The 27,473-nt window shown below is 37.6% G+C and overlaps 1 protein-coding gene and 1 long non-coding RNA gene across 2 annotated transcripts; both read right to left on the reverse strand.

Annotated features, from left to right (window-relative positions):
• Positions 1-12,649: 12,649 nt before the first annotated feature.
• On the reverse strand, positions 12,650-14,618 carry LOC147759967 (uncharacterized). Its single transcript, XR_015331104.1, has 3 exons — positions 14,408-14,618; positions 13,776-13,985; positions 12,650-12,858 (listed from the first exon to the last, which is right to left on the reverse strand). It is a non-coding gene; the product is annotated as an uncharacterized LOC147759967 (long non-coding RNA).
• A 2,747-nt stretch (positions 14,619-17,365) lies between these two features.
• LOC106154038 (putative cytochrome P450 CYP44) lies at positions 17,366-27,418 on the reverse strand. Its single transcript, XM_086995808.1, has 10 exons — positions 27,124-27,418; positions 24,865-25,093; positions 23,735-23,925; positions 22,836-23,037; positions 22,364-22,476; positions 22,159-22,223; positions 21,589-21,755; positions 19,959-20,037; positions 19,182-19,341; positions 17,366-18,865 (listed from the first exon to the last, which is right to left on the reverse strand). The coding sequence occupies exons 1-10, from the start codon at positions 27,323-27,325 to the stop codon at positions 18,696-18,698; spliced, it is 1,578 nt and encodes a 525-aa protein (XP_086851934.1). The 5' UTR covers positions 27,326-27,418; the 3' UTR covers positions 17,366-18,695.
• Positions 27,419-27,473: the final 55 nt, after the last annotated feature.

Here is a 27,473-nt window from a genome sequence, read left to right on the forward strand (position 1 = left end):
CTGGCTGACAACATTGCTTGTTCTTTATATTCCTATAATTTGTTTTGACAAGAGTTATTCAACTTTACATAAGTTGAAGAGCTAGTTGATTTGAATTGACTGAGGAGTATTTGATAACTGTCTTTTTTTTTTCAAATGTCCTATTTTTTCCAGTGAACTGCCATCATTGCCAGACCCTTATCCCGAAAAAGAAGAAATTATTAAACGAAAAACAAAACTATTGCTAAAACAATTACTTCTCAATCGAGAGGTTGAACTGTGTTATTTCAACACGGTTGCTGAGGGCAGACGGGCATTCGCGCGGAAAGGGCACGCAACCGAACACAAACCCAAACAAGAATGTTTCCTCAGCCAAAAAAAAAAAAAAAAAAAAAAAAAAAAAACTCAGTTACAGTAACAGCAGCTAGGATGTAGTTAAAGCACAGACTGTTCACATCATGCACGAACCTCTCTCTCCCTAGATCGTTATACGACTGGCCAAAAGGGAATGAAATGAAAGAGTTTGGGGTGAGGCCGGTTCCCCAAAACAGCTCAGACTCCCTGGAAGCCAGATTTATAGTGGAAATGGGGCCAGTATGTGGACATTATTTCTTCGATCATACTTGGAATATGATGTACTTTTACCAGCTTCGAGTGAGACATGGTGAGACAGCAATTTGTGTATTTCTTTGGCCATTCAATTATTATTCGAAAACATAATAATATCAAACGCTATATAACCTGCCCAGTCCGTCACCCCTTACGACAGGCTCTTCGTTATACGTGAAGATTTATGATACGTAAAGAGCATACGTATAAAAAAAACTTTAAATCTTGTGCCGCCCAGATACAGTTAAGGGAGTAATGTTCGGTCAGTTTGACTTTCTCTGTCATTATCCACTCAACCCCTCGCCGTCAGTTCTTACGTCCATTGAGGCCAGTCACATGGTATATTGAGTATTTTCACCTCCCCTGTTTCCCAACTCCCAACCCTCTATTTTCCATTTCTTCATTCATGCGTTACCACGCTTTTATAACCTTAAACTACAGCATGCGGGCTGTCACATTCGTCTTCTTCAAAATTTTCCCGAAAAAAAGTCTACAAAAAACCTCAAATGTTCGATGGAAAACGGTGGCGCTGCGTTCCTAATCGTTTTATCGTCTGCTCCGTGCGGAAAAGGATTGCCATTTAACTGTGGGAGGACATATCTGAATGAGATGTCCTGTTGATTATTGCCGACTGTCGCTCGCTTATACAGAGTTTTATTGAGAAACATTTAAATGTAAATATCTAACTTTAATAGAGGGACAGAAATGCAATAAAAGCACCAGATACGGCTTTTCCAACAGTTACTGGAGCCGACTGGATCAGGCGTGTACCACAGTGGTCACAGGTCTCGAGGGTTGCCATGGAGATGAGGGACAATGTCACCCACGAAATCACTCTGTCCCAAAGACAGGTCATTGCTTCGGTCCCAAACTGGGCCCATGTAAAGGAAGAACATATCTCATGGGATTGCTGTTATTTGTCAATTAATAAAAGTCTACGATAAACCAGCCTACTCGCTTCACCAGGAAGCTTCCTGCAGACGTAAATCTTTGGCAGTTTGGAGGTAAAACCAATTCAAAATTAAACCTCTGTTCCAACCTCTGTTCAAACTCCTAAGCTGGAGTTATTTGGAGGAGTTTTTAAATAAGTTTGTATGAACTCTACTTCCCAAGGAGGCATGAAGACGTTCTTCTGCTACTTTAGTCAATAAAGTGAAAGAGAAGAAGACAGAATGTCAGTAGCAAGCCTTTCATGACAGTTAAATATATTGGGAAAGCCGACCTTTGACGCGATACGAAGTGCATTTAAACTTTTCCTAGAGGCAAAGATTGGCCTTTTACTATCGATAGAGGTCTACCGCACTGCCCCAATAGTTCACAGTGAATGTGAGCGGTCAATCCAGGCCACTCTGAGTAGAAAGAGAGAGAGAGAGAGAGAGAGAGAGAGAGAGAGAGAGAAACAGACAAAGAGATTGAACAGGTAGACTAATGGCTAAACAAATACAAAAGTGGGCACACAATCAAATGGAAGGAAGAATGTAGCCAACATGCAGGAAAAGGGAGGGAGGATAGAATGTCGCTGCACACCTAGATTTATAAATAAATCGCTGACATATGCGTGGCCACCAAATTATATCGCAGTCATCTTTGAAGGAAAATAATGGATATGATTATGTGGGGGAATAATTATCGAGGAAAACTTCAACATAATAAATTATTTTTGCATCTGGGTATATAAGTTGTATTGTGTCAGTTTTTATCCCCAAGTCACGTGACTCTCTCTCACACACCTCCGTGTAACAAGCAGTTTTCTCATAAAAAACACACACGCACAGGGACGGGATTTGTTTATGGCGATTAGATGTTACATTGAGAAACTGAAACGTTCCCGGTTCCACGAGTTAATCACCGCTGCCCTCATGCTCCCCGCCATCCATCATGCCGGCCTCCCCACACCTCGACAGCTCCACTCCTAGCTACCGTACAGAACACAACTCAATACATAGAGATCATAATGGGGTCTTCGCCCAGGGAAACGGTTTAAAAATACAAATTGTTTGCCTCAAGACCAGTGTATTTTAAACTTTTTTCTACTTTTCAGTTTATCTGTATTTGGTGTGTGGCTTATTTGGAAGCGGTTTCCACGTGACTTACCAATGTACACGCAATGTTTCTATTTTTATTCGTCATTTTTAAGTTTAAAAAATATATCACAAAGCACGATGCTCGGATTTCTACTACCACATATTGTTAAATGCCTGATACGTTAAGTTTTGTTTATGTATTTTGTTGTCATTGGACTTCCCACGAAAAAGGAGCAAGCGTTAAGTTCACACCAAATTTAGCACCGGGGATAAAACGGTATGCGTTTAACTCGACGTCTTTTGATCTAGGACAACGATATTATGCGTCAAACGCACCGGTGGAGGTGAAAAGCAGAAGTACAAATTACATTTAACGCTTAGAATATACCTGTAGCGTCAGTGTTTTATTTGAAGTGAACCCAGCAGTGAACTCCTGGAACAACATAAACGCCTTCACTTTACTCTCATTTTCCCTAAGTAAGATACGCAACTTAGATAATGTTTTTTTTAGAATTAACAATTATTATACAGTGCTTGAGATTTCCAACATGTGGGATTTAAATGCTCATTTAGAAATGGAAGGACACAGAATTAAAATAAACCATGATAATTAACTTGTCTACTAGGTGATAATAATTTCTGCCTTGATTGTATGCTGACTAGCTTAGACATATAGTATCACACTTACTCCTCTCGCCAGTGCTGGCTGTCCCCAAAAGGAAAGACGTACGTTTGGAATTCAGCAAGCTGGGGGAGGGGCTGCCAATGGATTGTCTGGCTCAATAAGGTCGTCTCGACACTCCGAAGGTTCGTTGGTCCGAAAAATGGCAACATTTGCATCGTTTTTTAATCAAGTGTTAATTGGACCAAAGGTTCTATAGTGAACATTCGGACCACTGACCCTTCGGATTATTGCTACAGCCCCGGCTCAAACAAGCGACGCTCCACTACTTGTTCGCCTTCAGCCCGACTCCTACAGTGTACCACTATACACTTTCCTTGCTTATTGTCGGGTCCAGTGGTGTAGAGCCTATTATGAAACCCGACAGTATTAAATTTTATTAACTGGTGCATGAAATAATTGGCGACTGCACCCTCCCAAAACATAACCCCGGCAGAACTGCTGAGACGCAAACTGGCCAGCAAATGAATTTTTTCTAAATTAATGAAAAATTGTTCCTACTCTTCTCCCTCAAATATTTAACTTATGGAAATAACTCCTTCGTTTGTTGTATCCTCAGTTCGACAATTCTACCTGATCCTCTGCCAACAGTTTGTCTCTCCTAACACATTTCTGACAATCTTTTAGGCACGCGTCACAATCATGTTGAGACAGTACAACTGTCCAAATGTACCTGACTCGGACGAAGTCAGACAGAAGCGAGCACTGTTCAAGCTTAGAAAGCATTGCTTTGTGAAAAGTGGTCGATAATTGTGGAAAGACAAGAACGTGCGTGAATTCCGTAGAATAAATTCGGATGATTGGAATTTCGAATTTCGTATTTAAGAGATGTTTGTGTAGAGCAAATAAACAAGTTTTTTTTAGAAATGATAACAAAAGAAACACTGTGCCTAGAATATAGCAGACAAAATAGGACCGAGCCTTGGGGCAATATACAGAGATATCTACCCCCAGCAAACATATTATGCCCCGGGACAAATTAAATTATATTATTCTATAATGTAGGCCTAACATAGTTATTGTATGTGGAATAATATGATATCCATTGAAAAACTGTATATGCGTAACTGTTTTTAAATGTAACATGGACGTATTGTCGAATTAATTATAACTGTTTATTAACAGATACATGGAAGAATTGAGGAATACACCTGCCCATTATTGATCCCAGCACCTGAGTTCAATTTGACAATGAATAAAAATGATCAAATATTTTTTAACCTCCCAGAAACTCTCGTATCTCTCTCGTGTCTCTCTCGTATTCATTGTACAGTTCTACTTGATGTTCAGTAGGAATGCTGTGATTGACGTGTGTTTACGTTACCGTCAATCAAGCTGTCAAATTTGACAGCTTTGATTGACACCTTTCAATCACAGGAGGTAAAAGTTCCTTTGAGGGATGACGGTGATTCTCCGCACTTGACAGCTTCCATCAAAGTACGTAAGACTAAACTGTGAGGTATTGGGACCGTCAAAGAAATAAGAAATAATCATCTGGTCATTACATGTTTACAAAATTATAAGACAATCTGATAAGCTTTTAAGCATTTAATTAACACAGAGACAATTATATTTTGCTCCAGACAGCGCTACAGCACGGTTTGCACTGTTCGCGATTGTACTCATTTTCAACTATTATACTTAGGTCGCTATATAGGGCCTACATGTTTATCATGAATACTGCTGCAACCCAGAAAGCTAATAAAAATATTTATTCCCTCTGCGAAAGCTCCTCTCTGTTTCTTTCCAAAACCAGTCTTTTTCCTTTCCCCACCCTTTACTCTAGTTATTATTATAGTAAACCTCTCCTATCTTTCAATCACTATGTTGAATATGAAAAAGATTACATGGCATCATAAGGTGCTTCACTCTATCAAGTACGTTTGCATAGCTCCCTCACAAAAAGGTAGTATTTCAACTGATGCGCTGCAATTTTATAAATATTTTTTATGGAAGCGATATGCATGCGATGACCTCGTCTCTTCCGTTATGCCCATGTAAGTGTCAAACTGTGGTTGAGAAGAAGTTGCTTTCGTGATCACCCAAACAACGTTTCCTTTTAATTCCAGGCATTGATTCAGCATGTGACCAACACCCTGTCACGTGAACCGCCGGATATGACGACATCGACCACCTGACCCGTGCGTGTAAATAAAGCGTATAAATATTTATTTATTCTATTTTCTTTGGTTGCCTTTCATTTTGTGGGCCAGCACTTATGTCTTAATGCTACATTAAAATGAAATAAAACGAGACAAATAAGATTTCTTGTCTTCAACTATCTGTGAAAATTGTTCATTTGATTCATACATTACCGATATACGTGACCAAATAATATGAAGGTGTTGTTTTCTGATTCCATTGATTGTTTTCTGTTGTCACGACTTTGTGAGTGGCTGTGACTTTGTATATGTGCGCACTGCGTTTTATGGCCCTCATTTCTTATTTGTTACTTAAATATGATACATATACGTTACCAAATAACGTGAAGGTATTGATTTCTGATTTCATTGTTTGTTCTCTGTTGTCGTGACTCTGTGGTTGCGTGCGACGTTGTATATGTGCGCACGCTTGTTTTTACGTCGCTTATTCTTCTTTGTAACGTTAAAATGATACATACGTTACCATGAAGCGTGTAAATATTTATTCTATTTTCATTGGTTTTCTTTCGCTTTGTGGGCCAACACCTATCTCTTTTATTTGTGTTTCATAAAAATAGTGTTGGCGCACAAAAGGAAAGACAACCAATGAAAATAGTTTAAAAAATAGTTACACGCTTTATGGTAACGTATGTATCATTTTAACGTAACAAAGAAAAATGAGCGACGTAATATACAGCGTCACACGCAGCAACAAAGTCGCGACAACAGAGAACAAACAATGAAAACAGAAAACAAAACCTTCACATTATTTGGTAACGTATGTATCGGTGACGTATGTATCATATAAACAATTTCAACAAACGGTTTCAAGACAAGTAATCTTCTCTTGCCCTGCTTTTCCTTCTTAGTGTCATGTAGTATGCCGTAAGAATAAGGCGTTTGCTCACAAAACGGACAACAAACAATACAAAATAAAAGTATTTATATTCTTATTCGTTTCACTTAATCGTATATAAATCATTTATTGTCTAATAACTCGCAACGAAATCACCCAAACACCGCAACAAATCCAAATCGTTTTATTTCGTTAACCATTGCTATGATCTGTTGCATGCCTGTCTGCGTCACAGAATGGGTACATACCACGCATTAACTGTACTTCACCCACTCTCAAAGTATAACCCTCTACCAACTTCTCATATCCAATACTTCTGCTATTTTGTTGAACACATTCAAATTTTAACCACATTTTATCATCATCATTCAGTGCCCTGCTGTTCAGCGTTGGCGATCATGTCTCTCCACACATCTAGGTCTCCACCTTTTATACATTTCAATAAACCCTTTTAATGGTTGCATTCTTATCTGTATTACCGAATGCGTACATACCACGAATGAATTGTACATCAGAAACTATCACCTTCTCAGTCTTATCACTACTACCACTTCTTTGTTACCTACACCCTGCTTTCACCTTTTACACTGTTTAAACAACACTCATGAATACTACAAAACGTATACCCTTTTTCAATACATCAGCTTATAGCAACTGGCCCCTCTTATACCTTCTCTTATAAACATTACTTCTCTGACCTGCTTATAATCTCTTAGTATGCCATCGATACTATTTAAATATTCTTTAATCACACATTTGCAATTTACTTCACCAGTCCGACGCAGACGGCTGAAACAGTCTCGAATGAAAACTACTCGTCTCGCTATACCTTTTATACTAATGCACAATACTCAGTCTGCGCATCTCAGATTCCCCGCCCTGTGAATTCATTTCCTCACCTGACTCGCTTCTCTAACACATTTACGTTGACTCGTTAAACGACAATAAATTTAATATGAAGGTGTTGTTTTTTTATTCCATTGATTGTTTTCTGTTGTCACGACTTTGTGAGTGGCTGTGACTTTGTATATGTGCGCACTACGTTTTACGGCCCTCATTTCTTATTTGTTACGTAAATATGATACATATACCAAATAACGTGAAAGTATTGTTTTCTGATTTCATTGTTTGTTCTCTGTTGTAGTGACTCTGTGGTTGCGTGCGACGTTGCATATGTGCGCACGCTTGTTTTTACGTCGCTTATTCTTCTTTTTTACGTTAAAATGATACATACGTTACCATGAAGCGTGTAAATATTTATTCTATTTTCATTGGTTTTCTTTCGCTTTGTGGGCCAACACCTATGTCTTTTTTTTGTGTGTGTTTCATTAAAATAGAGTTGGCGCACAAAAGGAAAGACAACCAATGAAAATAGATTAAAAAAATATTTACACGCTTTATGGTAACGTATGTATCATTTTAACGTAACAAAGAAAAATGAGCGACGTAATATACAGCGTCACAAGCAACAACAAAGTCGCGACAACAGAGAACAAACAATGAAAACAGAAAACAAAACCTTCACATTATTTAGTAACGTATGTATCGGTGACGTATGTATCATATAAACAATTTCAACAAACGGTTTCAAGCCAAGTAATCTTCACTTGCCCTGCTTTTCCTTCTTAGTGTCATGTAGTATGCCGTGAGAATAAGGCGTTTGCTCACAAAACGGACAGCAAACAATACAAAATAAAAGTGTTGATATTCTTATTCGTTTCACTTAATCGTATATAAATCATTTATTGTCTAATAACTCGCAACGAAAACACCCAAACACCGCATCAAATCCAAATCATTTTATTTCGTTAACCATTGCTATTAGGTGTTGCATGCCTGTCTGCGTCACAGAATGCGTACATACCACGCATTTACTGTACTTCACCCACTCTCAAACTTTAACCCTCTACCAACCTCTCATATCCAATACTTCTGCTATTTTGTTGAACACATTCAAATTTTAACCACATTTTATCATCATCATTCAGTGCCCTGCTGTTCAGCGTTGGCGATCATGTCTCTCCACACATCTAGGTCTCCACCTTTTATACAATTCAATAAACCCTTTTAATGGTTGCATTCTTATCTGTATTACCGAATGCGTACATGCCACGAATGAATTGTACATCAGAAACTATCACCTTCTCAGTCTTATCACTACTACCACTTCTTTGTTACCTACACCCTGCTTTCACCTTTTACACTGTTTAAACAACACTCATGAATACTACAAAACGTATACCCTTTTTCAATACATCAGCTTATAGCAACTGGCCCCTCTTAAACCTTCTCTTATAAACATTACTTCTCTGACCTGCTTATAATCTCTTAGTATGCCATCGATACTATTTAAATATTCTTTAATCACACATTTGCAATTTACTTCACCAGTCCGACGCAGACGGCTGAAACAGTCTCGAATGAAAACTACTCGTCTCGCTATACCTTTTATACTAATGCACAATACTCAGTCTGCGCATCTCAGATTCCCCGCCCTGTGAATTCATTTCCTCACCTGACTCGCTTCTCTAACACATTTACGTTGACTCGTTAAACGACAATAAATTTAATATGAAGGTGTTGTTTTTTGATTCCATTGATTGTTTTCTGTTGTCACGACTTTGTGAGTGGCTGTGACTTTGTGTATGTGCGCACTACGTTTTACGGCCCTCATTTCTTATTTGTTACGTAAATATGATACAAATAGGTTACCAAATAACGTGAAGGTATTGTTTTCTGATTTCATTGTTTGTTCTCTGTTGTCGTGACTCTGTGGTTGCGTGCGACGTTGTATATGTGCGCACGCTTGTTTTTACGTCGCTTATTCTTCTTTGTTACGTTAAAATGATACATACGTTACCATGAAGCGTGTAAATATTTATTCTATTTTCATTGGTTTTCTTTCGCTTTGTGGGCCAACACCTATGTATTTTATTTGTGTTTCATTAAAATGGTGTTGGCGCACAAAAAGAAAGAAAACCAATGAAAATAGATTAAAAAATATTTACACGCTTTGTGGTAACGTATGTATCATTTTAAAGTAACAAAGAAAAATGAGCGACGTAATATACAGCGTCACACGCAGCAACAAAGTCGCAACAACAGAGAAAAAACAATGAAAACAGAAAACAAAACCTTCACATTATTTGGTAACGTATGTATCGGTGACGTATGTATCATATAAACAATTTCAACAAACGGTTTCAAGACAAGTAATCTTCACTTGCCCTGCTTTTCCTTCTTAGTGTCATGTAGTATGCCGTAAGAATAAGGCGTTTCCTCACAAAACGGACAACAAACAATAAAACCACATGGTAACTATTTTCATTGGTTGTCTTTCGCGCTAACACTTATGTCTTAATGCTACATTAAAGTGAAAGAAAACGAGACAAATAAGATTTCTTGCCTTCAACTATCTGTGAAAATTGTTCATATGATACATACGTTACCGATATATACATGACCAAATAATATGAAGGTGTTGTTTTCTGATTCCATTGATTGTTTTCTGTTGTCACGACTTTGTAAGTGCGTGCGACTTTGTATATGTGCGCACGTTTGTACGTCGTTCATTCTGTTTGTTACGTCAATATGATACATATAATACGTTACCGATACATACGTTACCATGAAGCGTGTAAATATTTATTTATTCTATTTACCCGACGGCAAGAATAAAGCTAACCTGAAGTGATTGTTAATTAGTGTGAGATGACACGTACCAAACAGTGAAATTAACCCGAAATAATGAAATCCAGCTTTTTAAATAATTTTTTTGATGCTTTTAAGTATGAAGAAGGCTTTTGGTTAAATTTGGAGTTTAGATCGTAAACTTTAACTATTTTTATCGTTTTGAATTACATAGGTGAAGAGTTAATATCAAACAACGAAAGAGAAACATTTGTATCAAAATTTAGGCTAATTTCTTTAATAATATTTTACGCGTGTTTAATTATAATTCTTCCTACTCTGTATGCTGCAGAACCAAGGAGTCAGTCTTTCGGCCGGCCACCCTTCGCCCTGTTAATGGGAAGATTGTTTACTGTTGATGAACAAATTTAAAAGGACAGAAATGTTACGGGTGAAGATGGGAGAGATCCTGTATGCAAATATAGACTGAATTATATTAAAAATATGGCCTACAAAATGTTAATTACTCAAACAACTGAAAAGTCTTTTTGGAAAAAAATGCATTCTATCCATGAACAAAGCAAAAAGAAATATCAGTTCAATCGTGTTTATAGTATGTATATAGCAATAACGGTTTGAATCCTAATAAATATTACATGTATAAGTACGAGTAGTGTGTATTTGATCTTTCCTGAATTCATTAATTCAACTCTATGTGAATTCAATCAATTCATAGCTAAAATGTACAGGAAAGTTGCTTTCATTGCCGAACCTTTTTGGTAAAGTCACTTTTAAAAATCATTGTTGGCAAGTTCTTATAGTTAAAATCTCCGTATCAGAGTACAGTTATCAAAGTAGAGTGAAGCCACCGCGCATTAAAGGTCAATTAACGCTTAGACGAACATTTTATTGGGACCACGCTCAGCGTCGATCTTTATCTCAGCGAGCTAGGGTTAGACTCTTTTGTTAGCAGAAAGTAAGACACGATAACTACCCGACGTGGCAGGGCATGGTACTATTGTTAACAGAAACCAAACAGCACAAGGATAACAATGTTATTGCCATGGTTACCGCGCCGGGCCGTATGAACAACACCCGCAGCGACCCGTAGAGTAAGTAAGGGGACTTTCCGGCGGGTCTGTAGCTCCTACGTCAGTTTTTATCTAAGTAATAAACCTTATTTGGCTGAAACAAACCAACAGAATCCTGGCAAAGATGGATCGGTCTTTGACTTTGATTTATTTTTATTAAGCAGAACTGCGGCATATACTATCGTTGTACATAGTGTACTCCAGTTAGAATATCCCCCATGTACCAACCTTTTTGTTCACACAATTAATACAAAGTTATCTGAAACAAAGATTTAGTATTTACAAATATGCTTATATCCTGCCTTCATGTTTATATCAGTTTTGTAATTTACAACGATGTGGCAGCCCGGGTTCTGATTTAAACTGAATGTCATATTTCTGAACTATAGATTCACTGATCCGCTTCATTTTTTTAACTTGGCTTTTACTTGAAATAAACTTGTCTTTTTCGTGACTATAAATTGCATAAATTTTGTGCGGTGTAAAAGAAATATAAAAGCGCAAGAGATGTTCTTGTATTAAAGAAATGAATAAACTTAATGAACCAAACGGGAAGAAAAACGTAATGAGATCTCGCTTGGTTGTTGGACGTTCGGAAAACCATACGAAATCAATTATGTTGGTTCAGTTAATGTACACGTGTAATTTTTGATGGCTACCCGTTTACATGCCAGAGAGTAATGTCAGTGAAAATAACGTAGCATCTGCCAGTGGACCACCACTGAACATTGTCGCACGCATGGAGAATGGAATCGGATTGATATCGTAAGAAAAACATCAGCAGTTGGTTGTTAGTGCTGTGTTTCTATTTCTTGATAAGTCTGATTATGCGCGACCTTCTGAAACACCTTACAGAGATGGTCAACTGTGCAACTAAGATTTTGAATGGGGTCACCTTACTCTGTGTGTTTTAATTAAAAGATGGGAGTTTCCGTTGCTTCCAAAAGTCACAATCTATCACCAAATACTACCCACATTGCATCCGACCACAAAAGTCACACTCAAGTACTATTCTCATTGCTTCCGAGCACACCAAACACAATCTAATACCAATCACAACTGCACATGTCTATAAAGAGAATCGACATGTTAGCCTATGTCCTTAGCACTTCCTTTGTATATAGCATTGATAATTGAGTTATACAGGTAGTAAACTACATCAATATACATAACTAGAAATGCACTCAGAGAGCTAACGCAGACCTCTTCAAAGGAAACATGTTCAAAACGCATTCTTTTTTATTACTAATTAGGAAATTTCGGGTGTTTTATAGTGATTATTAGTTTTCAATACCACTTGCAAAGTTTACTTTCACCAGAATGAGTTTCTTGGAGATCTTAAAGAAATAATATGTAATGGCACTGTTGGTGGTAGTGGTTGTCACACCTTATAAAATCAACATTTCTTTAATACGCAGCTGTATCGCTGCAGATACACACACTTAAGCGCTAGACATGCGAAAGAAAGAAGACATACGATTATAATACATATTTCTGTGGATTTATGTAATGGGCTTATAAATATGATCCATGTAAAAGTGCTTTTTTCAATATAGATTCTTATGCTCATAATTCCCATGATCATACTTTACAATCAACATTGACTGAAAACAGATCAAAACAAAATCACATCTTAATCAATATATTTTATTGCACGAGCGATGTAAAATTTCATACATGTAATATAGAATATGTTTCCAAATTGTACCGGTCTATTTATGGGCAGAAAAAGTCCAGATCTTAAGAGGCACATGTACAAGGAACTGTTTGGAATGGGTCACGTGGTTGATGTCGTCATATCCGCTTGTGCACACTGCATAATTAAGGTTATGCGCGACATCAGTTTCTGGAATAGAGAGAAATGATTGATAATGACTTTTACACACGTACTACATAGATCACGCTAGCTATTAAAACGGACCAATAAAAGACTTGGTGGATTGACTTGTTGGAAAAATGTTAACAAAGGTTTCTCAACCAAAATAACCCAGATAATTTCCCACCGGAATCCACCCATGGCAAAGTGCCAAAATCCAAAATGGCCGCCACTGCGTAGGAGAGGGTAATTAAATGGAATCTGGGTAACTTTTCTAATGTTCAAAGGCATGGACATCCATTTGAAAATAGTTTGGAAGTCATCAGAGGTCAACGTCATGCATAAATGGCAATGTCAGTCTCAAAGAAAGGGCCAAATACTTTAAAATACATTAATTTTCTTTATTTTTTTCAGAAATGAACTTACATTATTATGATTTTTGTAGCTCCTATTGAGAACTGCATACAAGAGACCACCATTGAGAACGTCAAAACGTCGAATGATACCTGTCACAAGTTTCTACGTTGCCCAGTTTAAGTGCTATGCCCACTTAAATACCCCCCCCCCCCATCCATTGGCGGCCATTTTGGATTTTGGCACTTTGCTTTGGGTGGATTCTGGTGGAAATTTATCTGGGTTATATTGGCCATAACTGGACCTGATTCTGTTGAGAAACCTTTGTTAACATTTCTCCAACCTAAGTCGTTCGTTTACTGGGCTGACCCGTTTACAGAATAAATAGTGTTGGCCAAAACGATGACATTATCATCACGAATTATGTCATATTTTCAGACTGGATCAAAACGAAAATTACCTAAAAACATTTTTTCATCTTTTTCTCTGACTTGTTTTAAAAGCCATTAGGAATACATGCATTAAGCTGAAGTGATTCCAGTGTACAAACGAGAAAAAAAAATTAAAAATGTGACAGCATAACGTAATCTTACTCAATACTGACTCCATCCCAATGGGGCATGACTCCATTCATTCCTCTGTATTGAGGCTTTCCGTATCCAGCACTTTTGTATCCATAGCCTCCTCTATTGCTGTTGTATCTGTAGCTGCGATATCCGTTGCTATCGCCATATCCGTACCCTCGATCTAAATAGCTGTTGTCGCCATTTCCATATCCGCCTGGTTGGTATCCATAGTGAGTCCTTTTACAAAATAAAAAGACAAGCAATTTTTCAATTTCATCGGGATAAACTTTCAATATGAAAGAAGAAAACGATACAAGTCAAACATTCTTCAGTGGCACTCCTCTTATAAGACGTGCACTAAAGACTGAGCGTATCATTTTCTTTATAAAAATATCATTTCTTCGTATGTGTTTTCTCAATTCTCTTTTTTCTCTGAGCCGACGTCTTCACTCCCGTTCACCTCCAGCTAATAATGACCACCCAGCTTCACGTCTTACACCACTAGACGTCACTTCCGACACAATCCTGTCTCCTCCGGTTCCCCTTTTAGATAAATTGAGCATTGGTAAGAGTTAATTGCAGAAATAAACAATTATACAGTAAGTAATAAACCTCTCTCTCACACACACAAACACACACACAATCAAGAACTAACACACCTTTTACTCCCAGAGTCTCGCATAGAGGCTGCTGTCAAAGCCACGAGAGCAGCGAGTAGAATCAGCTTTATCATCTTGGCGGCAAAAGAGGCGTCGTCTGCTATCTGTTGAAGTGTGACTTGGAGCTTGACTGAAGTCGAAGTCTGTCAAAACTGGACCAAGACAAGCATTTTATACCATCCCGACACACAACGGGTCTGCGATTTAATATTTTGGAATCAGTATTTTGCCTTCAGAAATTTTTGATGAAGGTTGGGATGGTTAATTTGATATAAGACACATGCGGAATAAATCACCATTTATTTGCGTTTCAATGGGCAACGCATCATCAAACTATGAAAACTAATTCTCTTGACTTACTAACAGTCAGTGTTATTACAATGGAAAGAAAACAGGAGAGAAATGAAGACCAAGATAAATATATGCTCTTAGCAGCTGTTTCTAACTTTTTTGTTGCAATTATAAGATAGGACAGTCAAACATTTGGCAAGAAAGTGGCAGTAGCTAGGGGAATTTTTTATATTTATATCTTTATATTTTGACAGAGTGGAAAAAGCGTTTTGTAATAAATTCAAATCATGTTTCAATCACAAGACCATGCCACAAGCCCGCGTATCCTTGATACTCATCTAGCAAATGATAAATTGCAATTTCTGCTGATAGATGAATAATACCAATACTGAAAATTGAAAAAAACAACACCGATTTGTTTCTTTAATACAGTTATGGCAAGTCTAACCTTATTATCTATTCTGGTAAGAAGTAACAATAGGGTAGGACACTATATTTTACGACCTTTTCTTTTCTTTAGATAGTAATGCCCAGCCTTGGGTAGATTTAAAAGACGTTTTATGTTACAACTGACAGACTTACATAACAGGGTTCGTACCAAAAAGATGTGCTTGTCAGCTTTAAGGCACACTGGTACCTGAACCTGATGGATAAGTGTGATAGCTGCAATCAGCGCCCTCTCTCTCTCTCTCTCTCTCTCACACACATGCTAAGATAAAACATGCAGTGCAAATCATCGGCAAGAAATATAATTTTTTAACAGAAGGATGAGCTTTCTGTAATCCACATACATGTCTTTAAATGCAAAAAGAGACCTCCAAATTCTCCACTTATGTCAAGAGCTACATTTATTAGATTATGAAGCCTCGCAACACACACATACACACACACACGCGCGCGCGCGCGCGCACGTACATCTACACTAAGAGAGAGAGAGGGAGAGAGGATTGATTTGCATCAAAAGGCCATTAAATGGGTGGAGGATTATCACCTCTATCACCTTTGGAGACAACAGAGGACATCTAATAGACCTAAGGCTTATTAAACTACTAAGTACCAAAGGCGTTTTGAATCTATTCATGAAAAGGGTAGCAAGTTCGTACTAATTTGTCAGCGAAAATGTGGGTTTATCTTTCGGGGAGACGCGTTTATTTGTATTTGATGATTAGCTGTTTTTTTTTTTTTTAAATGGTGTTCATCGGATGATTTCGGAAATTCCAGGCTCTGTCATCTTAATTTGTGTGAAAAATGCATTAACAAAATTCTCATAATGTGTAAACTTTATTCTGTGTGTGTGTGTGTGTGTGTGTGTGTGTGAGAGAGAGAGAGAGAGAGAGAGTGTGCCCTTTAATTAAAGCAGACAAGTCACAGGATTAAGTCAGGTCCGGCGATTTCCAATCCTTTTCTCGTTTGCTAATTGCAATAAAAATCTTTACGACCTACTTAAGGCAATTACTACCGTGTCAAATACTCGTAAAATACTGTCGTACATGTCTTTCTAGTTGTACATACCCCAAGGTTGAATGGTAAGGGTTAATTTGCCAACATGATGTCACAAAGACGCTGAGTTGAATAATAACGTCCTTTTCTTTTTCATTTTTTGTTGTTTGTCTTACAATGAAATTCAGGGTTCATGGAATGTATTCCTCTTCTTCTAATTATTAGACAGATATCCAAAATATCATGTGTTTGAATGAGACGGGTGTGTCAGATAGTGTGGTGTTTTCTATCCTGTACAAGTAAAACTGTAATTAGTGGCCACAGAACCAGTCTTTCGCCGAGGTATTCGTCCACAAACCGAGATGAAATTTTCCACGCAACTTCTCTGTATAGAGAAAGCCTGACTGCTGAATTTTCTTTTTCCACTAAAGCTGAAGATAAGAAAGTGACATCATTTTGTGTTTTTTCCCCTCTTAGTCTCAATTTCTCTTGAATCTACCAAGTGCACTTCCAAGTTAATTTTCTTGTTATTTGATGAGTCTTCACGTTTAGTAACGAAGAGTTTCAATATAATTGTTGCCTCAGAAATACATAAAACAAATGAGTTGAAGAGAATACTAAGCCCGTTCAAGATCGCGGTCAGTTTTCAGTAATAAAAACGCACCTCAGTTTCAAGCTTGTGAAAACAAACCGTTGTAATTTTAATTTTAAAAAAACATTTATTTACCACCAGTTTCTCTTTTTCTGATATTCGAAATCTACAGAACTCGCGTCCTCTATCTTCAAATAATATTAATGCTCAACAACTTCAAGACTGTGATAAATATAATCAAAATTTTAAATTGTAACTTAAAAAATTTCTTCTTGTATTAACCAGAGCCTTTCTTTGGTATTCAGAGATGTACTTACTGTTTCTATCAACATAAAAGATCATCTGAACACACACATACCCGCTTGGTTTTAGAGAGAACAAAAGCGACTGGTTTTTTTACTACGATAAAAATATTTTTTCTCTGAAATATAACCAGATATATTGCAATATCCTTTGTAGTTCTACCAGTATAATGTGATTTCTAGCTCACCAGACATATCTAGGTGACAGGCATTGTGTCAGTGTGATGCATGCGTTTCCTATCCTTTCTTATTTTTTTTATTTTTAATTTTTTTGAGAAAACATGTTGATTTTTTGAGATGACCACTAACTAACAAATAAACAGATTCAGAACACAACATGCCTTCGGTCTTTATTATTTAGTGACGTCATAAGGTATTTTACTGTGGTTCATAGATTGGCAAAGTTAGTGCGGTGAATTGTTCCTTTCGGGTGTGATACAATGTGTAATTCATTACTGGACACTTTTCGTATTCACTCGTGTAAAGACGACTCAAACTTAGCAGCAATTACAAATTATAATTACAAATTATAATGGACTGATGTCAAAGACCTTTCTGACACGCCCTCAGCGTCTCTGCAGGGGCCGCACCTGAGAAGTTTTTTATTAACCAGTAATTATCGCGTACGTCCAAGGCTCCAGTATATGGAAATAGTTAACAAGGACGTTACACCAGGCAGTTACTCCCACTGGAAGAATTGTATTGGAAATTTGAGGCCTAATACCCCCTAAAGGTTTTTGGTCGCTAAGGACCTTGTTTCCCGTGGATTTGCCACTAATTGAGGCTCGTTAGGCGTGAAAAGGAATGAAATAGTATTGATATGATAATACAAAGAACCTCAGTATATAACAAAGCATGAGGTAAGGACAGTCGTTCTATCTATTTTATGAATATTTTCTTATTTGAATAATACACACACTGGACGATAGAAGTGTCACCCCCTGAATCAGAGTAATCAAAGTTATTAACCTGAAGAGGCGGAATATAAGCAATGTCAGAATATCGATACAGTTGAATTGTTCAGTCAGAACCGTTTCTTTTGTGAAATTTGATGTTAATAAAATGATACCAGCATATCATTCCACAGTCATTTATCTCCCCCTAAGTATTGGTTCAGTAGGAGTGACTCTTCTATTGTCCGGTGTGTGTAATTGTCATATAAAACTTAGAAAATAATTAACTAACCCGACATTCAAGACAGATATCCTAAGTGGAAATAAATATTATCATTACGTATTCATTTTGTGTCTCAGAATTGTATAAAACGCATGTCTTGTTCTAGTTTGGATCGACTTAGATTCCTGTCAAGATTCGAGTCACTCGGTCCGTCAGTAAGCAGACGACAACTATTTTCCCGCCAAGATAATGAAGCTGATTCTACTTGTTACTCTCGTGGCTGCCAGGTGAGATGTGGAGAGAGAGAGAGAGAGCAAGACATGAGAGAGATGTGTGTTGTAAGAGCGAGACTGGAATTGATAGAGAGAGAGAGAGATAGGATTTGAATTTGGTCAAGAAAAAATCTGGTTTTCAAAAGAGAGCAGCATTTTTTTTCTAAGATGTAAAGGATTGGACATTACGTTATAACCAACAAACAGAACCACACTGATAACAAGAGCTGTAAGTCACTCATGATTCACTTGGCAATTGTCCAGTCTTAGATATCTCATTGCTGCATCTCCTGACGCTCAATAAATCTGACCCTTGCCGGACAGTCTGGCACGTGCACGGAGTGGAACTCTTGACCCATGTCCACACTACCCACCCACTGCAGGCGGTACCTCTGCAAGATCTTCACTAGCATCACACTCAGCTCCAGCTCCGCAAATCTTCGACCTTCAAAAACAAATATGTTTTTGGTTAAATATTCCAAGAATGTGAAAAAGGGAAATGGAAAGAGAAAAGAGCAAGATATCGGGCAAGGGAAAGAAGAGAGAAGAAAAAAACGGAAGGAAAATGGGGGAGATCAGACCAAGAACGAATGTAAAGCATCAAAACCAAAGAAAAGAAGAACAAATACCAAATATACGTGTGAATTTCAAAATAGGTCCCGCACACACACACACACACAGACACGCACACACATATACAGAGCACACACAGAGAGAGAGAGAGAGAGAGAGAGAGAGAGAGAGAGAGATCATGTCCCAACCTAGGCACATCCGGGTCCCGTGGCCAAACGGCAGCAGCGTGTACGGGTTATAATCCTCAGAGGTGTTTTCTCGAAGCCAGCGATCAGGTTGAAACTGTTCAGGAGCCACGAAATATTCTGGGCTGTGGTAGAACACGAGGCTGTTCAGAGAAAGAATCGTCTGTAAGGAAAAGGCACATGAATGATGTATTGGTATAGATGGCGCCACGGCTTACCCGGCCAAAATGTATAAATCAGCTCTTCGTTTATGGAGAAATTGTTATAGCTTTAAAACTTGGTTGGTGTGTTTTTAAATTTTAAGTTGTACTTTACAAGTTGTACATAATGCTGTGACGAATTATTATTATCATCACTTTAAAATTATTTACATAGTTGCCATGACCACAAATAATGGACCATGCAGATATCGAAAACATTGTAATCCCGAAAGAAATGATAATAACATATGTGGCAAATTGTTCCAAGAAATGATAGAGATCTCAGGGCAAGGCTACTGTGCATTCGAGAACCAAATTTCACCAAACAAACGTTCAACGGAAAACAGCGTTCATCACAAGGTTGTGTTTTATTGTTTGTCATTCCATATCAAACGCTTTATGTTGAGGCGTCCAAATAATCTTATTGGATCTCAAATAGAAATTCTAAAAAAAGAGTTTAGTAAAGATCCACTGTGTAGTAATACGCCACTGTCAGGCAAAGAAGGCATACTATCTTTATTAAACACTTTCAAATATATCTTTATAAACATTCTTTTAGTATGTGCTAAGCTGGTTATACCCCCTTTGGTATATGGTATCCACCAACCACCGTGTCCTGCTGCGGAATTCTGGTGAGTTCCACCGTAAGAGGAAAAAACCTGTAACAGAAAAAATATGACATTTTTAAGATAAGCCGTTACAGCACAAGTGTAAACTGGCATTTATGACAGCAGAGACGCTCATTTAATTCAAAGTCAACACACGTGTACACGTGCTAATTTGTGCTTTAAGGTTAGGCCACACTTTTTTATTTTTATGGATGACATCCTCTGGGTACCCCAAAATCGGTGCGAGAGGGCGAAAAAAAAAAACAGTCCAAAAAAAAAAAACTGCTTAAGTAAAGGAATGCTGTCAGTACACAGCTGGAAACACAAATTTAACCACAGAAACACGTATCAAACTAACAATATGTCTTTATCCATGCTCTCAAAATATTAAAGCATTGTGAATACTTCGTAGAAATGTAAAAAAAAGTCATGAATTGATATACTTCATATTACCAAATCTATTTAAGGTTATTTCATGCATTCATTTGGTATAGCAATCAATAAAACAAATATCAATCAAACAGTGCGTCTTTATTTGTATTCTCAGAATATTAAAACATTTTGAACACTTCACAGAAATGTTTAAAAAATGATGCAAAGATATGCTTAATACTACCAAATCTATTAAAGGTCATTTCAGACGATGCCATTTTGTCAACTTCAACTCACACGAAGCAGCTAAACTGTCAGGTGGCCTGTCCGACCTTCAGCCCACCAAATACCTCGACGCCCTTGTCGACCCTTTTTTCGCTACAGAAAACCTGGTATTAATGTGCTGCTTTATACAGAATGTCACAGAAATGTTTCGGCCGCCGCCAGCCTTTCGCACAATTGTAAAAAGGTGATATCTCCATGCCCAATATCAATGGCATACCAATCCAAAACGATGGCGCCCGTTCTCTTGATGACTTTTATTGTTGTGTAATTTGAAAGTAAACCTAGAGATGAATTTGACAGCAAAGTGGCCGCATTTCCACGTGGCGAAAATACGCATGCGCAGAAAGCTCATTTCCTTGCAAATTCAATAACAACGTTTGCGACAACCGACTTCGTTGGGGGCTGGGGGGGGGGGCTTTTTTTTTTTTTTTGGAGAACGGGCGAAAATCCGTGCGCGCGCAGGATGTCATCCATAAAATTAAAAAATGTGGCCTTATATGCTGTGATTTCGCTTTAGTGAATAGAATGCAATTCTGAGTCTTATCACTTTAAATAATTTGCTAACCACTACCTCGGCATGTGTGCGTCATAATTTGTTATTCATCCAGAGTAAAAAATTGTCACATATTTACAATGAATATATTATTCTAGGAAATACACTTGCTATATAGCCTCCCTATATTCATCAAAAGATTAACATTTTGGCATGCATAAGAAATTTTGACTTTTTGATTCATCAACATTTGGAAATGCCTTGCATGATATATTCCCTGATGAAATCGTTTGTCATACGCTGAGATGTTGTGGTTTGAAAAAAATCTGACTTTATCTGATGTACGAAGAAGCTATCATAGCACATTTCCTAGTATTTTATCTATAATTGCAAAAGACCCATTACTATAATATTGAAAACATTTATTTTGTAAGATGTGGTATTTCACAGACCTGGAGGTCTCCTTAAGAAAAGCTTTCATGTACTTCATCTTCTTGATGTGGTCCTTCGTCACATTTTCCCCTCTCGGCACGGTTTTCTCTACTTCCTCGAATAGCTTGTCTTGCACGTGACTGTACTTCGAAAGCGTGAACAGATTCCAAATCAAAACGGCTGGTGTCTAGAAAAGTGTTATTATACGGACGTGAATTAATTACACTTTGTATCGAATGAAAAAATACCGAACTGTTATAATTGATAATCGATGAACGGAAAGCAAGAAAAATGACATTAAAATCTGAATTGAACGCTCGTACAAGTTGACAGATATACAATACCCATACCGATGCAGCGGTCAATCAATAAAAATGTGCGAATTATGAAGAATCTCTCTGTAAAGGGTAATCTGCAGGTATACCATTATGTTTTGATGGTTTAAGAGAGCATGAGTAGAATTTACAAAGCCTACTCTGTACGTTACACAAGCCTTGCTTAGAGAGTGAGAAGGGTAACGGAAGGAACGCTAATAATTAACGGAGGGCGCGCACCATCCCCCCCTTCCTTCCTTTTCATTTCGTTCTTACCGCAATGAGTCCATCGAATATCATATCCAATGACAGCATGCCCCACTCACTGTACGGGATATCACCTGGAATGGGTACGTCATGATTACTGTTTGAATATTATCCAATCACAGTTCGGTAAAATGTGTGTTCGTTCTAATAAACATGTAGAGAGCGCCGTCTATATATTTGACTGGTGCATGTAGCACCGCGTGTAAGAGGTTACCTGAACGGGACATTACATGTCGCAGGAAACTATATTTGTCATCTGGCAACTGGTCTGTGGCGGAGAGGACCTTAATGTCTTCGACCGCCCGGTCCAAAAGTTTTTGCAAACCCCTGATAAAAATAACATTGCAAATATTACTTTGATTTAGTTTACGAATACCGAACTGATGAGGTAATGTGTGTTTAATAATCAAATACAAATAAAATAACATATCAGTAGATAAACCAGATTCCAGTCGCACAATTTTTAAATAAAGAAGTAATTTAATTCCGTTTCGTTGCTTCTAATTAGATATGGAGAAAATAAACCTATTTATGCATTCCATCATTTTTGTCGTCTCAGAATACAGACGAGAGCACACACGAAGTCAGTGAAAAAACTTTTACTATGTAACGTAAAAAAATAAAGTATCCCTGTTAGTGAGTGTGTGTGTGTGTGGGGTGGGGGGGGGGGGAGAGGTTGTATTTACCCAAACAAGTAATCCGCACTCTTCACCATGGTATTCCACTGCGCAGTTCTCACATATCTGTACAGAGGAAGCGAGTAATACAGGCGCGTGGCGCTGCGAACGAGGGTTTGCGTGGCCTCTATCATGGAGCGGACGTCAAAGAACTCGTTGACCTCATTATCAAAGAAGCCCGGATGTATCTCAAAAATATTTCTGGCAGTGGCTGGAAGAATTGCAATATACATGAAGTGAAGGGAACTTTGATCGAAATTGAGCAAATCAGTATTTCAATATGATCCATAAAAGAGGGTTTAGCCGCTCCTACTTTTTATATACCCCAGGGCAAGCTCGCGATATTTCGTTTATAATTTTAGCTGCCCCATACCAGCATTCAAATCTAGTTCTATACTTATTCACTCACGCCATGATTAAAATAATCGAGATTTATAAGTTGTTGCTTTAAATAGATCCAATTATGGGTTGTACAATGCATGATTAATAATTACCGTGTTTTTACCCTCAGACTTTAGACCTACACTACTGGTACTGCTACTACCACCGATACCCAAAACTTCTATTTCTGCTGCTGATACTACCCCTGTACATGTACGTGTACTACCAACAATACTACTTTACAGCAAAAATTTAAAACATCGTATTTGGGGTCACAAAATATTGCTTGTGAACGTAACCCCTGGTCCCCGTGACAAATGCAATAATAAATAAATAAATAAATAAATAAATAAATAAATAAAAAGAAGCCAGTCTCGTAAAACGTTGTACCCAGTGTTTCTGTTTTGGACCGGTGGCTAAACCGTTGTATTCCCAAGGGGGCGAACTAAAACTAAAACAGAACCGCTAAATTATTTCAACAACTATACATGTATTTTAATGGCACGAATAGCGCTGCATATACTTACATTTAAGGTGCCATTTAGCAAATTCCTCGTAAAGGTTCGGGACTTCTCCGTTTGCTGTCTGAATGCCGGGCAGCCGTGTTATGAAATCGTCAGCAACCTCAGTAATAAACGGCAAATATTCAGCAACGATGTTTGGTCGTAAGATGTGGTTTTCGACCAGGCCACGCAGTGTGCGCCACTCTTCTCCGTTGCTAAAATAGGGATTTATAAAAAGTGACCGCTTTATGTCTGTTTCTGTTGGATTGGTCCATAAAAGCACGAACAAGACCACCGAAATAATTAGGAAAATGCAACAAAAAGCAGAATGTCTTTTATAAAATAGCTCACAATGAAAAAGTTGAAATTAAAACTATAGATACAATGTAACAACACAGAATACACTTCTTAATATTTTTTAATTTAAAGATATTGCAATAAGGTATCCTAGACTTACCTTCACGTCACCAGTTAAAACAAAACAAATCACTCTCCATCGATGAAATATTGGTTAATCTGTCCTACATTTAAACTAGTGAATCATGCATTATCAAAGAAAAATCATTTATATTAGGCCATCGAACTGCTTCCATATCGAAGAACATGATTTCCTTGTTGAAAAAGAAGATTTCATAATCCAGGATTCATAATGCAAAATTGGTTAAAGGGTTTAGCGTTCAGTGTTTACCGGTAGGATCTCACAAGAGTCATCTTAGTTCAAATATAAAAAAAAAGAGAGCCTACCCTGTATTTGAACGGCACAATAACGGTTGCAGACGTCCATCATCTCGTCACGTGGTGGATTTTGTTTCAGACTTCACAAAAAAAAAGATACAGTCCGAAAAACAGCTCTAAACTAATAGACCAATAGACTAATTGAATACTGCGACTGTTGTGTATCAGGAGACACCTAACTTTTAATTAAGACATAAACTTAAATATATTTGGGTTACATGAACTTAGTACCCGTAGACCACATTTTGGTTTCAAATTTTAGGATAGATTATTGGGGCTACAGCCGTTTTTTTAGTCCGTCCAGGCCCTTTTATAGATTAAAAAAATAAATAAATAAAAAGTTACGTTACTCAATCCGAAGAAAACTCTGGCTGATTTTAAACACTGAAATAGTTAAAGGGAGTAATGTGCTTTCTTACACGTTGCCAATGCCAAGACCAATCCTTCTCCACTTTCTGTAGAACATTAATGGCGGAAACAATGGATAAACGTCCGTCTTGACCTGGCCATTACGCAGGACACTACAGATGTCGTCCAGGTGAAAAAGGTGGACAAACGTGTCACCTGATCTCGTCTCCTTGACAACCGGGCCGTAATTTTCATGGAGAGACTCCAAGATTTCCCGCATTTTCCGGTAGTCATGCGTTCCTAATAAATAATAATAATAATAATAATAATAATAATAATGATAATAACGATCACTAATAAAAGTGATCACTTTAACTCTTAAACTACGTGCTCTTAGACCCCTTTCCCATACCTAGATCGACCTAGCAGGATCGATCCATCTCTGAGAGGTTTCTAGCTAAATTACATGCAACTTAAGCAGCTCTAATGTCTGACACGCTTATTGAAGCTGTAAGGGGGTAATTAACTGTAGTTCAGCAGCTTCAGTAGGCGTGACAGACATCTAAGTCGCCTAAGCTGAAAGCAATTTAACGATAATCCCCTCGGAGTTGGAGCGATCCTGCTAGATCGAGCGAGGTATGGGAATGGGGTCTTATGTTTGATGTACATGTAGTAACTGGAACTAATTGTGTTTATACCTGCATTTTATAAGGCCTTTTTTATATGAAATATTTTCTATAGAAATGTTTTCCTGAACCATTGTCGGGGGCACAGAAAAAGATGATAATCATGTTACAGTGATAATTTCATTTATATATTGTGTTGTATATATATATATATATATATATATATATATATATATATATATATATATATACTTGACAAAATATACAAAACACACATTTCAACCAACTAAGGTCGCGGAGTACGACCACAAGACCCTTCGACTTGTGCCCCGGATTTTCGTCAGACCTGGTGAAATCGAATACGAATATGAAATGCTTGTTCATTTAAACGTTACACATATAGATTAGTATGATACATAGGCCTATTTTTCACATGACCCATTTTTTTGCTATTTTAATACTAATGGGTCTCGCAGCTGCCTAAGGCGCGTGAAATATTGCATAATGAACAAAATGGAGGCGTCGATGAATGTTTAAAATAAAATATTTTGTTCTGTCCTTTTTTCCATGCGCATACGAGCACACTTGGCTCCTTAAATATTCAACACAAGTGAAAAGTTACTTAGAGGCCAAAATAATAAGAGGAAAGAGTAAACATAATCGTTAAACGGAGTGCACAGCCCGTACTTCAGCTATGTACAAAGCTTATATAATATATTAGGCCGTGAATACTTTGTTTTTTATCCTGGATCGCACACACGCAATAAATCTATATAATTCTAGTATGAGTCAGCCGAACCTAGTACCTATGTATATTGTACCTTTGCATTAATACTAACTGAACCAGGCTGAACACTTGAACAAAGGAGCCTAAAAGGTAAACAGGACAAAACTAGAAAAGCACTCAGAGAGCGCAGACCTCCGCCAAGGCGGCAAAGTCTCCATCCAATGCCGTTTCACCCCTAAATTTTCGATATTTTTGATTATTGATTATTGGCTGATTATTGATCCGGATCACCACCAAAAACTAATCATTTGTTCCTTGGTCCACTTCTGACAGTTCCTGAAAATTTCATCAAAATCGGTGCATAACGTTTTGAGCCATGTTGATGACAGACAGACAAACAGGGGTAAAAAAAACCTCCTTGGCGGAGGTAAAAAAAGGACATTGGCCGTACGTCTATATAAAACCTGCAAAGGGCGTAAAGATGGGGTACTTGTGAAACTTTTTTTAAATCTCTTAATGTCTCCGCCAATTTAATGTCTGTGAGTGAAATGCATAATATTTGTTAATTTTTTTTTTGGGAAAAAGAAACAATAAACAAAACGTACGCTTACTACATATTTAGTTTTCTTTCACTTTTGGTTTACTTTCACAACTGAATAAACACGTAAGTACTTCTTTCTTATGCATAAACATGCATGGTTAATGTTTGTACTATTTGCAATTTTTTTTTTAGTAAAATGCTTAAAAGGTCGAAAAAGTCCAATGAAACTCTGGTCACGAAGTCCAGTGAAACTGAAATGCCATAAGGAAACAACGTGGCTGCGGAAATGCTGTAAAATATGGATGTTCGTTTTCAAACTTTTACTCGCTTTTCCCCACAGATCAGAGAAAAAGATGTTCGTTCAATGACTCTAGGGGGTGAAAGAGGCACCATTATACTTGTATTTTATACAGCAGTCATTTTTCCAAATACTTACCTGTTATGTAATCTAAAAGGCTCCCGAAATAAGGCAGCCCTCCAGGGCCAGGTATTTCTTTAAAAGATTTCACTTGGCTGCAGTCTAAACTGGAATGGTGCTTGTCCTTTTCGCTCAATTGCATAAAGTTATACGATGAGCACGCCCTTTTCCTGTAAATGTTGATCAATTGGTTGGCGAACGTCGTCCTGAAGTTTGGCATGATGCGTTGTAACTGATACAAATGTACAACTATGGTGAATAAAGTGAAATGTACCGGCAGAGACGAGATTTAATCTCTCCTTGGCTGTATTTCTCCCCAGAATAAACTTTTGTGTCTGAACCAAAGAACGGCGCGCGCATCCTGTAAT

This window comes from Lingula anatina, chromosome 9 (genome assembly GCF_051362555.1).
Source record: "Lingula anatina isolate TDL-2025a chromosome 9, LinAna3.0, whole genome shotgun sequence".
Taxonomy (NCBI): Eukaryota; Metazoa; Brachiopoda; class Lingulata; order Lingulida; family Lingulidae; genus Lingula; species Lingula anatina.